Source organism: Leptonotus elevatus, chromosome 21, assembly GCF_054856555.1.
Source record: "Leptonotus elevatus isolate MCC_2025b chromosome 21, RoL_Lele_1.0, whole genome shotgun sequence".
Taxonomy (NCBI): Eukaryota; Metazoa; Chordata; class Actinopteri; order Syngnathiformes; family Syngnathidae; genus Leptonotus; species Leptonotus elevatus.
In genome coordinates, this window is record NC_141259.1 from 9373302 (window position 1) to 9390296 (window position 16995).

Here is a 16995-nt window from a genome sequence, read left to right on the forward strand (position 1 = left end):
TTCTTGCTTACGAACTAATCAGCCGTAATTGATTTTTATTTTAGATTCAAATCCAGAAACTGCGTCTGTACTGCGATCCTCTTCAGAGTGAGAGAGAGACAGCTTGTGAGATCTTCTATGTGGTAAACCTTTATATCTGTTTGAAACAGGCATCAATGCATAGATGTGGTGTGTCTGCATGTGTATGTACTGCTATCCTGAAAATAACATCCCTCTTTTATTTCTGGCTCACAGGATGACGAACGGGTAAGCGAAATTGTTTATCTATCTATCTATCTATCTATCTATCTATCTATCTATCTATCTATCTATCTATCTATCTATCTATCTATCTATCTATCTATCTATCTATCTATCTATCTAAAATAAAAAAATCCATGGATACAAGGACACTCATTTTGGAATTTCTATAAACTTTAAAAGTCAACCTGAAAAAAAATGCAATATGTCTTTTCCCACCTAAGCAAAAGTTTGGGCTGCCTTTGCTATCTTACAAATGAGTCTATATTTGCCTCCGCAGTGCCCTTTAAATCGAGAAGCCACAATTCCAGAAGTGGAAGACGCCAATGTTGTTGTTGGACCTCCTGGCCAGCGTGGCCCACCAGGACGCATGGTAAAAATGCAGATATCATTTTAACCAATTCCACTTCTTTTTTTATTATCTGCTTTAATTTTTTAATGCATTGTTATTATTTATTTATTTGCTTTACACATCAAAGGGTATTGAGTACACCTGTGTTCAGGGTGTTTATCCTCAATTGGTTGTTTGTCTTTGGGGTTAGGTCAACGATACTGCAATAAAATGTCTACTGTACTGAACGATTTGCAAGTACAAAAAACACCAGCTGGGATAGATCCCCACTTCCCATTTACCCCAGAACAAGATCAGCTGTAGAAAGCCACTGAATGTACAGAATGATCTGATTAGCGACCATGCTAAGCTAACCAACGCGATAAAAGGGAGGAACTCGGCCGTGGTTGCAGTAGACCACAGCTAAGTGCCAGTAATGATTGCCACCCTCTTTTTAACTTTCCAAGTAGATTTTAAAGTAAAGATGTGGCCAATTTAACAGCTTATTGCAGCTGTTGTCATCACCCTTTAGATGTTGCGACCCTAATAGTGATGGAGAAACAGCAGATGTTTTATAGATGCAGTCCGGGACATTTGGCTGCTACCTGGATACTGTTTTTTTTTCATCCACAAACGTTGCTTGAGATTGAGTTTTTAAGAAATTCTTACAGTAGAATTAAACAACATGAAAAAATAAATCTATCAGTATATTTAAACTGTATTTAAAGTGTGCATTTCTATAAAGGCTTCCTTTATCTTTCCAGGGGGACAAAGGAGAGGCAGGATTACCTGGAGCTGATGGTAAGCCTGTGAGTACGCTGTTTATTTATATCTCTCTTCTGTGATACGCTCACAAATTGTGTTATCTCATAATGTACACTCTAAAAACAGTTAAGTTAAAAATAACCCAATTTGGGTCCAAATGAGACCAACCCGCTACTTGGGTCAATTTGAACCAACTTTCTTGGTTGCTTTGTATAAAATTACCCAGAGAGTTGGGTCAAATTGACCCAAGTTGGTTGGTCCTGTTTTGAACCCCTCCACATAACAAATTATTTTGTGCTTGTGTGGTTGGTCCCCCTTTGACCCATACTGGGTTATTTTTTACGTAACTGTTTTTAGAGTGTGACCCAACTTTTCTGGGTCGTTATGTGCGAAACAATCCGCAGAAAATTGGGTCATTTTGTACAAAGCAACCCAGAAAGTGGGTCAAACTGACCTAAGTAGTGGGTTCGGTGCTGCTATGCAATTTTTTTGTGCTAAATGAAAAACCAGAAAAATTGAGTTGGTCACTTTTTGACCCGTCTTGGGCCGTTGTTTTTTTAAAAATTGTTTTTAGAGTCTACACTCTATTTGACCCAACTTTCTGAGTTAATTTTTTGGTGGGGTTGTTTGTACAAAATGACCAAGAAAGTTGGGTCAAATTGACCCAAATTGGGTTCTTTTTGACCCAATTGTTTTTAGACTGTATGAACCTCTGCCTTATTGCCACCTCTTTGAATGTAATCCTAAAATTGAATATTCATTTAATTTGAGAAATGTAGTTGTAAGCATTTCAAAATGTGAAGTATTTATTTTTTTATTTAACATTTTTCTCTCTCAGGGTGAAAGTGGGGAGCCTGGCCCTTCAGGATTGCTGGGGCAGAAGGTAAAAACGGTCATTCAAAAATCACATTTATCTTTTTGTGGTCCCAAATTAACTAAAAAAAGAAAAGAAAAGAAGACAATCTTATTTTGTCGGCGAGATGTTGAGTGTGTTCTCAGTTCTCAGAAAAGGCTGTTGGCCTATTCTTGAATGGGATCAACCATTTCTGCTCTTTGGTTGTGCAGGGTGCCGATGGCTCACCAGGACCAAGAGGACTTCCTGGTATGAAGGTAAGACTATGAACAAACAGATGAATGAATGTTGCAGGTACTGCTGATAATAACATGACTTTTAAACCTGACCCAGGGTGACGGCGGGATGACGGGCTTACCAGGACTACAGGTAATCCTTTATAAGAATGTTTAAACTTGAATGATGTCATACAGTATGTGCATATAACTCTATTGCAGCTAAATAAAAATATGGAATATTTACTGTATGTGTGGCAACAGAACAGTTTTATTTCAATGTATTTTTCCCCCCCTTATACTGATTATAGTCCCATGAGGGGAAATCCAATGTGTACTGCACTGTATACTTTGTTTCACACCACACAAAGAACCAAATTGGATCAATGGCTCAATTTACAAGAAAGTGGCAAAATACTTAAAGGGACAGTGTGTGGAATTGAGCGCCATCTTGTGTTGAACTAATAGAATGCAACAACCGGAGCACGGTGCCTCAGAGAGACCACACTTTGCAAAATTTCTTCTTTTAACAAGAATTATTTGAGAAGCACTGCCTTAAGTGTAATTGCACGGATTTGGCGGTATGGATGCGCCATACAAACTACAATCCTACAAGCACATAAATTAATCGATGACTTTATTTTTGCTACTATTCAAAGGATTACAATGGTCCTAATTATTCACTTCATTTTCCCTTTTAGGGTCTTCCAGGAGAGAGGGGTGAGCCAGGACATCCAGGAGAAGCGAATTTAAAGGTAGGATATGATTATGTCGAAGCGGTCATGTGTCAACTATAAACACACGAAAAGGTGGAAACCTTAACCGTGACGCCAGATTTAGCCAGGCGTGTGTGTGCGCGCGCGCGCGTTTCCCCCTATCTCATCACAGTTGGTGGCATTGACTGTGTGGTATTTGAAGTGAGAACAGAAAACAAGATAATTACTGTAATGATGTTGTTTTTGGCTGCATTCGTGTGACATTTTCCCTCACAATGGCTCTCCAGGTGGAAGCGGGGGGGGGGGGGGGGGGGGGGGGGCTCATCATGATTATGCACCAGTGGGCTGTTTGGGCTCATTGTGATCTAAGGTAAAAAAAAAAAAGTGAATCATTCACGGTCCTACAGCAGGGAGAGCCATAATGATGACAGAACGTCATTTTTTACACATAACGTAGTCATCATAACAGCAGTGTGTAATTGAATACAACTCGACTTAATAGCATTGGATAGCGGTGAGGATGTTGCTTTGCGCCAGGGAAGGCCAAAAATTTGACCCATATTCATGTAGTCAATCTGAATAGTTTCCCTCAATGAAACTAAACGTGACTACGGCTGCACCCAGCGCACAAATCAGAGCACACGGAGACATCTGTGAGCCACGCCCACTTGTTACATGTGCGCGCCGCTATTTTCAGCCTTCTCTGAACTCTTTTGAGTGTTCTGCCGCTCCGACTTGCAGCCGAAGCCTACTCAGTAATTTGGGACTCTTCCCGCTATCATAATAAACCTTGGAATCTGGAAGTGTTTTACACCAAAAAGGAGAATGGTAAAGTGGAAAGTAAAACAGGATTGATATGAACTGAGAAAATGGGAATGGGAATGCTAAGTTTAAAGACCCTGTGAAGTAAATTCAGAGACTCAATTCTACAGTGGGAAAGGGACAGTCTAATCGCCATTGCCTGGAACAGCACGAGACATGACCAGCCTCATAAACACCAACAAACAGATAAAATGTCTTTCTGCAACAATGTTAGGGAACATTAAACACTCTAACGATTTACTGGAATCAGTCTACTTCAAGCAGATCACAGGGATAGCAGCGCTGTAATTGCCTCGATTGTAATTTAATAATTATGTGTGGATTGTTTTCAGACCAAGTGATTTTACTCGAGATAGTGATATGAGGTTTTTTTTTAGGGTTGATACCGATTATTAGCTGTCAAGGAGGCGGAATATTGGCGTCAAAATTAAAATAAATAAATAAAGTACCATTCTTAACTTTGTTGATTTTTTTAAGCATATACTTAATGAACAACAACTTTTAAGATTTGCAAAAATATATGTATTTTTTAGTCAATAAATATATTTTTTTATTTTCATTTTTTTATTCCAACACACAGTTCAAGGACCTCCAACGGTCATTAACATGCCTTAAAAAGTTTAATAAAAACTTAGACAAGTAAACAACTCCCTATTATTTTCTATAGCAAATAAAGTTTTCCCAAAATTTCAAAATATCTGAAATGGTTGCATATCCAAGTTATAATTTCAAACAAAAACAGGAGGTGCAGAGAGTTCCCAGGGTCAGCAACATCTCTTATAAAGTTAATTGAAAATTTCAATAAATAGTTCCCTGAAGTTAAGTTGATATATTATTGGCCGTCAGATTTTTTTTTTTAAGAAAGGCCAATGATGGTATTCAGCATTATGTGAATAATAATAATAATAATAAGAAGAAGAATCGGTCTATCCTTAGATTTCACTGGACTTTTGAAAAGTATTTTAAAAGAGGAAAATACTGTAGATAATAGTGGTGTAACAAAAACCGGTTTGAACCGGAAAATTCTTTTTTGATTAAAAAGATGTGAGCGCATCGAACCGAATCGTTCCACTTTGAAATATATCACGATACGTATCAAATCGTCTTTTATTGACGAGTTATATCATAGAAGGAAATTGCGCATTTACAATACTGCAATATTCTGCAATGATCATACGTTACCCATGTTTTGCCTGTACTGACACTGAACTAACTGAACAAACCAACATCGGCTTGACGCATTTGAAGTATTTTGGGTGCGCGTTCAGTTTTTTTTCCCCTTCCAATGTTGTTGACATTTATTTTGGAGCCGTCTGCGTTTTAATCCACCACAGGTGAGCTGAAGCCCTCGCAAGCCCAACAAAGACTCCGTTCATTTCTAGCACAAGAGACCGACTGAGCTAAGCTGTTGCATCTTCCTCAAGTCACAGCGAAGGAAATGCGCTACCGTTTTCAAATTTGGCTTTGCAAATGGAGCAATGTGCCAGGTTGTTTACGGGGAATAATATGATGTTGGAATCTTGCCTGATTTCGTTACCTGGCAATTTGAAACTTGTCAATTCATTCCTATAAAATATGAAAAGAATGCACCCACAAAGATCTACTGGCTAACGCTTGGACTCTTACTTCCTGACAGCCCGGCTATTATGGCTTGGCGATGTCCACGTTAACAACATGGTTACGGAACTGACAACAGATACAGATTTCCCAGGATGATGGTCCTCAGATTTTCTATTTTTTTTACTCTTGCTTTACTACTCGGTTCATATTTCTAGGATGTTCCAACCTTTTGCAGCCTAATTCCATTGGATTACACTTGCTACTAGTTTAGCTATTGCGAGTTCATAAGAACACCCAGAAGTCAGCCTACAGGATCAAACAAACTCAGTGTGGTCATGGCCTGAGGAAAAACTCCCGTCAACTGTAAAACTGTTAATGAGGCTTGAACTTGAGTACACCATATAAGGACACAAACATGGGCTTCAATCATGTTACATGCTACATACGTGTATTTGCTTTCCCACAGTAAAAGTCATCAACCTTCAAACACTAGAATGTAAAGCAACCTGATCAGGAACATGTCTGTTATTATACATTTTTCGACATTCCATAGAGAGAGATGCCACCTCTGTCATTACTTTGCCTGTAATTAATGAAAATATACAGTAATTGATACCTGTAGAAGGTATATTTGAAAACTGGAAAAATGCTGAATGCCTGAAATTATGTTGCTTAGGTAAGCAACATTTGTCCCTCGTGGGACAAATGTATTTAATAGAAATATACAGTGTATATATTAGAGGTGTCAAAATTAGTGCATTCATTTTGAGTTAATTTAAAGTTTCTTTAATGCCATTATTTTTTAATTTAATTAATGACTGCCCCTTACTTGGAAAGCCTGTACTGGGAGAATTCCAGTCGCAACGCAGCAGACACAAAATTTTGCAGTAATACATTTATTAATAATGCATATATTTATGGAGACTGGGGTCAAGTTGTATTTTAATATTTTAAAAATGTGCAGAATTTCACAAGTTACTTTACGTTAAAGATTAGATTCTTAATATGAAAAGAAAAATACGCTGAGCTGTCATCAATGTCTTACAAATGCATTTATGCCATCTAGTGGTAGAAAATGACCTCAACACAAATTAATATCACACTCGTTTTTTTTACAGTACAGTACATCTTTTTAATTTTAACAGAATTTTATGAATTATTATGAAATTACTGTATCAATGACTAAAAGATGTAGCCATATTTCTATTAGTTTAAAAATGTTTCCCCATTTTTATGTTAATAAGAGTATGAAAACTTTGAAATTACATTTTATGGTACATTTAGAACAGGTATAAAATTTGCGATTAATCGTGAGTTAACACTATTGAAGTCATTAATTCGATTAATTACGCTTAAAATTTAATATATATATGTATATATATATTGCTTTTTCAGGAAACAATCAGCCAATGTCATTCCTCCCGTTCAAATTCAGCACAATATCCCATTGTAAGTAATCAAGTCCAGGACTTTTAAACATCCTTGGGGGGATATTTAAAGAACACTCATTTGAGTTGAGGCATGAAAACCTTCAGGACAACATAATTATTTAATCACTCCAATAATACGACTGGGTATAGCTTGGTAATATTAACGTCGTTTCTATGGCTCCCAAAGGATAAAACACTATTACAAACGCAAATATATTTGAGAGAGCAAACATTTGCAAAGACCCAATATTCAGCAAATGAACAAGAGACAATACACAGCACACTTAACTGGAGTCCCGTAGTCTAATTAGTGGAGCAATTAATTACAGTGATAATGGAGGCAGTTGGTAATAAATACTCATGAGGCCAACATTGCATACTAAAATCTAAACCAAAGGCACTTGATAAACTATAGCTGGGCATCATTGGCATATAGGCGGCATTAACATGCATCAAAAAGTTCAACAAGCTTTTTTTTTCTTTTTTTTTTGGAGAAGCTAGAGTTCCACAGTAGTTACCACTAAACGTTGTGAAGCTTGTCTCTCCAGCTGTAGCACAGAATCCAGTAAATGCAAAGAGTGTATTACACAGTCAGTATTACTGTACTTGTATATTTGCTCTCACCCAGCCAGAGACATGTCATTTGTTGGATTGCGATGGCCCTCTTGACTTTATAATTATGAAGTCTGCTGCTTTGAGGAGGGAAAAGCGATGTTGTAAAGAGATAATTCAGTTGTTTCTTCCCTGCCAGCATACTACATTTTTTTTATTTTGACTTCAAATGCATGGTCGGTGAACTTGGAAGCCACCGTGTGTGCAGAAAAACAAACAGAAAAGGCTTTACTTACTGCACTTTGTTTATGAATATACAATTTAATATGTTGGACACTCTAAGGATTTTATGTTGTCACTGAATCACAGTGGGTTTATTTTTTCCATTTACCTAAGCTTGTAAGCCTATTTGACAGACAAGTAAATTGTTTACTAAAGTCCGGTTTGGTAAATTGGCTGGATGGGTTCAAAGGTCTGAATGCTAGCGCGAGTTGGCAAATGCAGCAATGCTATATTTTTTACAGCTGACTATGCAAGTGCCATTACCACACATCTTTAATTTCCGTATGTGCCATAGGATTAACTGTAAATTAATTTTTCCAAGTAGGCTACTCCATCTTGCGGCCATATTCCCAAAACATGCGTGTGAGATTTTTGAAGAGTCTAAAATTGTCCACAGTTGTGAATGTGGATGCTTGTTTAAGGTTCAAAGCGCATTTTAAACAAAATGTATTTTCCTTAAAGGGGAAGTCAACCCCCATTTTTTTGGGACAATATGTTCTATGCTGCCCCACTAGTCTAAATACGGTATTCTGGTTAATATTGTGTTAGTGGAATATGAGTTGAGTAGCCAAATCTAGCTGTTTTTGTCCATCTCACGGGGGCGGCCATTTTGACATCGCAGTTGCTCAGGTCTCAGGTAACAACCAATCACAGCTCAGCTTCAGAAAACAGGTGAACTGTGATTGGTCATTGATTGAGCCCCGAGTAACATTGATGTCATCTTCAGTCGACTAAGGCAAAATGGCCGTCCCCTGAGATGGATAAAAATGGCTGGATTTTGCTTCATAACTCATATTCCACAAATGTAATATGAATTAGAATGTCATGTTTAGACTTGTGAGGTCACATAAAATGTATTATTGTCAAGAAATGTTTATGGTTGACGAAAAAAAAGACGTCTTCAATCGTGGCCATTTTCATTCTATCCACTTATCATCTTACTAATTAATATTGATTTAAAAAAAATAATTTTTTCTTTTTACTTGACCCTTTTCTTATTGTAATCATGCTGATGGTGTAAGACATAAAGTCGTATTGACCCATCCACAGTCTCAAAAACGCTTGCTCTCTTTGACTTTTTGGCTTCCCTGAAAAGTTCCAGTTTTAGAGATGCTAAGATTCCACCCGACGCCAGCAATACGAGATAAATTCAACAGCCTGTTTCACATTTTCATTGCCAGTAAAGCGCATTGGAACAAATTCCCTTGCAACTTGCAAGTGAGTAATTATATACTGTCGCTGTTCAACAAACAACATAAAAGTACCGAAAGGTCGGAGAGCAAAACCAAGCAGTTGAATCTTGTAACTTGGGGCCTGGTGCGACTTTAATTATAGGCTGTGTTGTGGTACGGCATGTGTTAGTTTGTTGTTCCGCTGGCCACAAGGCTCCCCGCAAACTTTGTGTTTGTGCATCACAACAAAAGATTAACTAATTAGTAATACAGAGTTAGCATTTGAAGTTAGGTAGCATGAATTAGCTGCAGGCAGGCAAACTATAAGGCAGGTGTTGAAAATGTCTAATAAAAAATTCTAGTGAATATAAACTTTTGAGCTAACGAGGACGAGCATCATAGGTTTTAGAAAATACATCGATGGATGGCTAGTCAGACAAAGCTTGGCAGACTGCGAGCTGATTGGTTGATTCTGTAGTTCACAGTATATAAACTTCTAATGAATATGGAATGCGGAGTTGCCAAATGAATACTTTTACAAAATGAAAATGACTGTTCTGTTGCTCCTTTCAACTATAAAATATGTGTGTGTGTTTTTCTTTGTGGTTAGCAACAACGATATTGGCACATTTGTCACCTCTATTATAGTGTGCCGGATTGTGGCTACAGCTTGTAAAAAGCACTCAAATTATTTTACATAATAAAAATGAAGAAAAAAAAACCTTTTATCCTCCACATTTTGCTCTCTGTCTCCATCATACTGTTGTTGACAGCAGCAACAGGAACTCTGCCTTTAATTGTAAACTCCCCTCTCTTGTCTCTTCTCAGGATGTGTTTGATGAGTCCTTCTAATCTTATCCTCTTTTCAGCAGTGTTGACAGGATTACGTGACAAAATCTAGATAATCATCGCACATTATTCAGAGAGCTCACCGGATCTTGTAAAGCACTGACACATGTGTCATGTCCTCAGGGAGATCCTGGTGCTGTTGGAGCTCAAGGAGCCCCGGTGAGTAAATACGTGACGGGTATTTCATTTTGCATTACGTTGAGGAGTTTAACTATTCAACGCTGAATGAAATATATATGGAATTCTGCATGATTAAAACAGTGTGACTGCTGTTAACCAGTGTTTTGTGGATATAAGTACCGCTTTATTTATTTTTTTAAATGTTGACTGGGCACATGAAGATTTGAAGGAAAGAGTAATCAGGACATCAGCATGAGAACTCGGATGCTTCTTTGCTTTTAAACACGAGGAAACAACAGCCTGCATTTAAGCATACACATACACACAAACACTTGGAAAGTGGATGGGTAGAGTTGTCCGTCCGGTATGGAGGATCAAAACTGCTGAAATTAAAAATAAATAAATGACTCCAATAAATAAATAAATGACTCAATAAATAAATAAATGAATAAAAGTGAAAATAAAAATGCATGTACAAAATATGATTTAAAAAAAAAAAGTACTTGGAAAGTGGATGGGTAGAGTTGTCTGGTATGGAGAACTGAAACCGCCAAAATAAAAAATAAATAAATGACTCAATAAATAAATTAATCAGTGAAAATATAAATGCATGTGAAAAAAATCTAATAATTTTTTTTTAATATAAATGGAAACAAAAACAACAAAATATATTTATATTTTTGGAATCTAGATTTTTTTTACACACACATATATATATATATATATATATATATATATATATATATAGCTCTTATTTCCATTAATATATTTTTTTAAATTATATTTTTATATCCGTTTTTATTTTATCTTATATTTATTTATTTATTTTTTGGGCAATTTTTGTTTTTCCATAGGCCGACAGCTTGTGTTCAATTACCACAGTGACAATGAGAAGGTGCGCGTGTCTTAAATGTGCCTGTATTAAAAAACAAAAAAAAGAAGAAAAAAATGATGGCTTGGCTGCATGGAAACATTCATCCTTGTGTGATTAAAACAAAATAAAAAAAATATTGACAAAAATATTCTTAAATACACCATCATATCAACACAGAAATGTTGTTAGCTCTCCAGGCTGTCAAATCAAGTTCATTGTGATGCAATGACTCCAAACAAGAAAAAGCTGGGGCCATTTAAATTATGATAAAGCAATGTATGTTTACATTGACAACTTTTTAAAAATCTGAACATTTGAGAAAGTTTCTTTCACCCAAGTGTTATAAAAAATGACTGGAAAGCCAAATCCCCCTCCACTCTCAATTGTGGTCTTTTTTTTCTTTTCTTTTTTTAATCTTTCACTTTGATGTTTGAGTTTAAAGAAAGCGCTGCGTATTTCGTCCAACACTTTTTTTAAATTAAGTCACCCGAAAGCTACAGTCTGATCTGGTGTCCATCGGAAGAGGGAAGAAAAAGGAGTCTTATGAGTTCGAGTGAGTGGCGAGCGTCCACTGAATTAGGGATAGTCGGCTTTGGAGTTTCAGGATGAACTTAAAATGAACTATAACCTGTACAGGTGAATGTAATTTGACTCTCACTAAAGATTTGACTGCGCATGTCATGCCAACATTTGAGCATGATAAATATGACTGTTAAATACTCTTTTCTAATTGAGCCAGAAAATGTATTGATCCATTCATGGGTCAAACACATTATCTGTTCATCTCCTTGTTAGAGAACAGCAGATGTTGATGTTGCACATGTTAGAGATGGACTCAAATAAGTCCTCCTGTAAAAGTTAAAGTTTACTTAGTTTCTAGTTTCCTATTTTATTTTATTTTTTTACATGCTGAAAGGGGACCCGCCAACTTCCCGGTTTGTCTCCCCCTGTTGGTCATTGTTGTTTTCATGTTTCTTGGCTGGGTGAATAATATATTTACATAGACATTTTGTATGTGTGGACTTAGAAATTGCACACTGCGTTCTTGTGTCTGGTAATGTCTCTGTTAAAGTTTCTCATCCCAAACCAGATTCTCACTTTATAGGAAGTGAGAACATAATTCAAAGCACATGTCTTGTAAACACACATACACACAATTCTACAGCTTTAAAAAATAAAACCCAAAATTATACCAGGTCACGCTTGTAACTTTTATGCCTTTTTTGTAATTGTGTTGATCCAAACTCTAGTCCACACCTAATTATAAATGCTTGCCTTTTAAAGGCATTGCACCAGAGGCCTCCATTTGAATGTCACAATGTTTGACATCATCATACATCTCTCCAACAAAGGATATAATCAGCCTTACTGTAGGTTCAAGTTTATTTTTAGATCCATGGATTGCTCGGAGATGCATGAGCAGACAAACAATTCAATGATGGGCTCACTTAATCCCTGTTGGGAGTAGATAAAACAAGTTGCCATATATGATCTGACACATGCATTGCACGGAAAATCCATTAGAGGGCAATATCACCCAGCTGATGGCCTTTCCAGAGATCTTGCAAAATCGCCCCAGTTGAGAAAGGAGAGACACCTATACTTGTTAATAGTGGGAAATGTTCTTTCTGATTTTTGGAAATACTAATATGTTTGATATGTCTGTTTATTATTATATTTTTGACAGTTATAAATGTACGAATTTCAAGCATTGTGACCGGATGTATCAAATATGACACAAATCAAAAGTCATATGTGGCAGTTGATAAAAAAAAAAAAAAAATGTTTGTTTTTTTAAAATGACCAATAAATACTGAAGAATCAGAATTTTCTCTCATATATTTCATGGTTCAGGCTTTATAGGGTTAATATGGTGGTATGGTGTTCTGAATGCATTGAACACTAAAGATGGCTTAAAAATTGATTTATTTAATATGACATCAACAGGGTGTCCAGGGACCTCTAGGAGAAGCAGGCCCACGGGGACCTCAGGTAACATCACACCTGAATGCATCTTGGCAGAATGATGATCATGACTTGATAATTATGTGATCATTCGTTTCGTTTGTAGGGAGAGAAGGGGTTCCAAGGATCACCTGGCATACAAGGACCACCGGTTGGTTTGCTTCAGGACTTTTATTTGACATTTTTAGTCGCAGCACTAATGTGAAGATTTCATATTATTATGAATATAGCCCAAGCACAATGGGACATTGACAAATTTGATGGTGAGTAGCTAGTGACAGTTTTGTCTTAGAACTGTGTGTATGGTTTGCAGTATGTCCTTCGCTTTGCTGCCCTCTTGTGACATATGGACGGCTGGACATTTTGATAGTGAATTTATTGAGAGAAATTCACATTACATCAGCAAATGTATGTGAAAAAAACAAACAAAAAAACGTGATTTATCAAGATAATATCACCTAAAGTGTAGTTAATTTGTCTGACTCTTGACTGACAGACCAAGACTGACAGAAAGCAGGGAACGAAATACAAGATAACTGGTGAGACAGGTACCTGGACAAGACACAAATGGCTGGAGGGAGCTGATTGGTTGACATAAGAAGGGACCGGGGCTGATGAGAACAAGTGGAAACAAAAATGAGCAAAACGAGACATAAATGGCAAAGGGAAAACGTGAAAAACATGACACACACCCATTTTTAAATAATGTTCTTTTCCACCTTAAATAATTGATTCTTTTTTGCAATAAGTAGTGAAAATTTGTAATGGATGCTGCCACTCCATAAAAAATGTTTGTTATTACTTATAGGTACCACAAGATGGCAGCACTCTTTAGTCTAATTGAAACGCCTCAACATACTTCCTCGTTAACAAAATGATTTTTCTGAGTTTGGTCATGTGACATTTGAAAGCTAAGCCCTGATTGGTCGTTATCTGAGCAAAATGGACGCCCTCTGAGATGGATAAAAATGGGTGTTCCATTCCATAAACGCAATAATAAAACATATTATTGTAAATATTTTTTTTTGGGGGGGTTGACTTTACTGAGCCACAACACTGTGCTAAATAGTACACAATACTCTTTAAAGGGATTAGGTTTATTAATGTTAATAACCTTTGGGGGGAGCAGTGTTTAATCACTGGACCATCCGTGCATCTTTCTGGCACTGTGGGTGCTGTCAGTGTCTGCTGAATGGGATGAGAGTTTGGCCCGCCATTCTCCTCTCAGACATCCTCTCCACTGGGTCCAGGGGTTGATCCAGGACAGAGCTCCGTTTGTTAATCCCGCTTTTGTTTGCAGTTGAGACGCTGCTGCCCAACAGACCACATCATAAAAGATGTCTGACGGCACCACAGTGTAAGAGAAGGTCTCATGGACTCCAGAAGACCCGGCTATTGTTAGGCCTGGCGAATAAGTGGGAAATAAATCAAGTATGTCAAATTCCCAATCCAGTATATTTTATTCAACGGTGAATTGAAGGAAGCAGAGGGTGTGTGTGGTAGAATGCAGAATATGCTGCTCCTCTTTGATGTTAATCACTTTTTGGTTTCTGGACTTATTTTGACACACACACATAAGTATGAACAAATGGAACTCTCCTTACAACTAAATATTATGGTTCTGTGCAATATACAAGTTGGTCAAATTGTTGCAATTTTGGACCTAAAAAGCAATTACACCTGCCTGCTTATTTATAGATTACATGTAAATGTGCAATGTGGTGTTGCGTAATTATAGTCAGCACTCAAGTCAACAGTTAACAGCTCAGCTACAATTAACATATTTTTTCCCCTAAAATTCTATGATTACACAGTCATCAGACTTCCCGGACTATTATCTCCGACTTGGTATCCCACATTCAGTTATATTTATATATATATTTTTTGCCTACAGACACAAGCTTGTTATTCAAGTTGTTAGGGGGTGGGAGCGTGGGCGGGCTGCATTCGAGACGAGAAGTTTTGGCAGTGGAAATGTTTTAGAGGTTTTCCCCACTAATGTTGCTTCAGTCGTTCATGTCCATTCTATATTATTTTCATGACCATTTAGCATTATTTTTCAAAAATAATAAAATTGGCTGATGAAAATTGAAAATGAAAATAAAAAAAAGATGCAATTTTATGTTATTTAAAAATACTTTATTTTTCTTTAAATTTGCTAGAATAATGCTAATTAAAAACTTATGATTGCCTTGTGAATGACAGTGTGAATATATATATATATATATATGTATTTATTTTGTACTTATATATATATTTATATATATATATTTATATATATTTATATTTATATATATTTATATATATATATTTATATATATTTATATATATATATTTATATATATTTATATATATACATACACACAGTCTCCACAAATATATGCCTTATCATTACATTTATTACTGCAAAATTTTGATGTGGATGTGCCTGCTGCATTGCGACTAGAATTTCCCCCAGCACAGGCTTTCAAAGTAAGGGGTGGTCATTAATCGCGCGTTAAAATAATAGTTGCGTTAAAGGAACTTTAAATTAACTCAAAATTAACACAGTAATTGTATCACCCCTTATATATATATATATATATATATATATATGTAAAAGCAAAAGTATCAATGGCATTGGTACTTGACTACTGTATACCAATTTTCCTTGGTGTATTTTCCTTGGCATCCCATATTAATATCCCTCTTTAACAAACTGTGTTTGTTTTTTGGGGGCTGGTGAATGCAAGGAAGACACAGTGACAAATACACAGCTTCAAGCCAGCTCCTCAAAACAGCACTACATTTGCTTGCATATGCATAGGCAATGTGTGCGTGTCTTCGCCAGAATGCAAATGCAGTGTATGTGTGTGTGTGTGTGTGTGTGTGTGTGTGTGGACCTGAGCCATCTCATTTCTCCCCCAGTGCCTCCTGACTAAGCCGTCATGCACTCTGTCACATTGAGCCCAAAGCACAGTGTCTCTTTCATCCAACTCTCTCTTCCCTCTCATCTCTTTACTCTCTCGTCCCCTCGCATCACTCTCTCCTTCTCCCTTTCCCCCCCTCCTATATCCATCCTCAATATACCAGGCGCCCCGGGGACTGCCGGCGGAGATCGGCCAAGATGGTCCCGGGGTCTGTGTGTTGAACGTCATAATTAGTTATTATGCTAATGTAGCTCCCCAGCTGATTGGCCGCGCTCAGCCTGTTCCAATATCCCCCCCGTAATCACTTTATGTTCTTGTGGAGAAAACTTCATTGTGCTTATTTTGCAGAGATGGAATAAGCTCGTTAGGAAATCAAATTGTCAGTCTGTCTAATATATGAAAATTGCCGTTGTGTTTGAATTTTGAATTCAACTGCATACACATTTTTATTCAAAAAACCTTCAAAGTATTGTTCAAATCCGTCACAATTTATTCAAGCAAGAGGCACACTGACATGCTCATATGTCCATGACCTTGGAATGCATAATGCTTTTTCAATGTGTATACGCGATGCAGCACAGAGATGGAGGCTGCAGTGAAGGAGGAGGAGGATTTTCTAGATTATTTTTTCTTCTTCCTGAGAATGCCGAGCCGTGTTTGTTTTCACAAGAATGGCAATTCATATTTTGACAATTCAATCAGCCAGCACAAAATGGCACACAACGCTTCACAACACTTTTAATCAACGGAGTAGATGAGTTTTGAGTGAACGAGCAAGTTTGCAATTGATTTGATGGTCTTTTTTATCAATTGATGTCATTGGATGTTTTGGATGGCTTCCAAAAGCTTTTTTAAAGCCTTTAATCACAGAAGAAATACAATCTCTGTTTAGTTTTCATTATCATGTTGTAATATCCACTTATATTTCCTCATCATAAGAAATCACAAGTCGTTTAAACACTCATTTGTGCAGTCGTTTGTGGAGCTTTTTTGGATGTTCGATTTCAGCCATTGGCACTGCTGGACAACTGAGGTCATTTGGCTGCAATGATGCTCGGATTGGAGACATTGCAGATGAAGCAAATCCATAAGGAAAAAAACAAAGAAAAACGTGTTTTTTTTTTCTTCCCTTGGACCAAAACAATCTACAAATTGTTATTGTGTGGAACATTGAGAAATAGCTTAATTTCATTCACAAAGTATTTCTGTCTGAATAGAGAAAGCGGAAACTTTTTGCAAAGTCCACTGAAATAATGAGGTTGGCATGCAATAGCTTTTACAAGGAATGAGACCTGTAATAGAATAGAATAGATGACTATGCATCATGTATGCTACATTGT

At 36.8% G+C, this 16995-nt stretch overlaps 1 protein-coding gene across 1 annotated transcript in view; it reads left to right on the forward strand.

The window, feature by feature from the left end:
- Positions 1–16995, forward strand: part of LOC147155772 (uncharacterized) — a 44419-nt gene that overhangs the window by 10074 nt on the left and 17350 nt on the right. The window contains exons 10-20 of the mRNA XM_086066149.1: positions 45–122; positions 235–246; positions 521–613; positions 1336–1380; positions 2175–2219; positions 2402–2446; positions 2523–2558; positions 3106–3159; positions 9911–9946; positions 12729–12773; positions 12853–12897. Of these exons, the coding sequence (XP_085922275.1) occupies positions 45–122; positions 235–246; positions 521–613; positions 1336–1380; positions 2175–2219; positions 2402–2446; positions 2523–2558; positions 3106–3159; positions 9911–9946; positions 12729–12773; positions 12853–12897 (534 nt within the window). The remainder of the gene's footprint in view (positions 1–44; positions 123–234; positions 247–520; positions 614–1335; positions 1381–2174; positions 2220–2401; positions 2447–2522; positions 2559–3105; positions 3160–9910; positions 9947–12728; positions 12774–12852; positions 12898–16995) is intronic.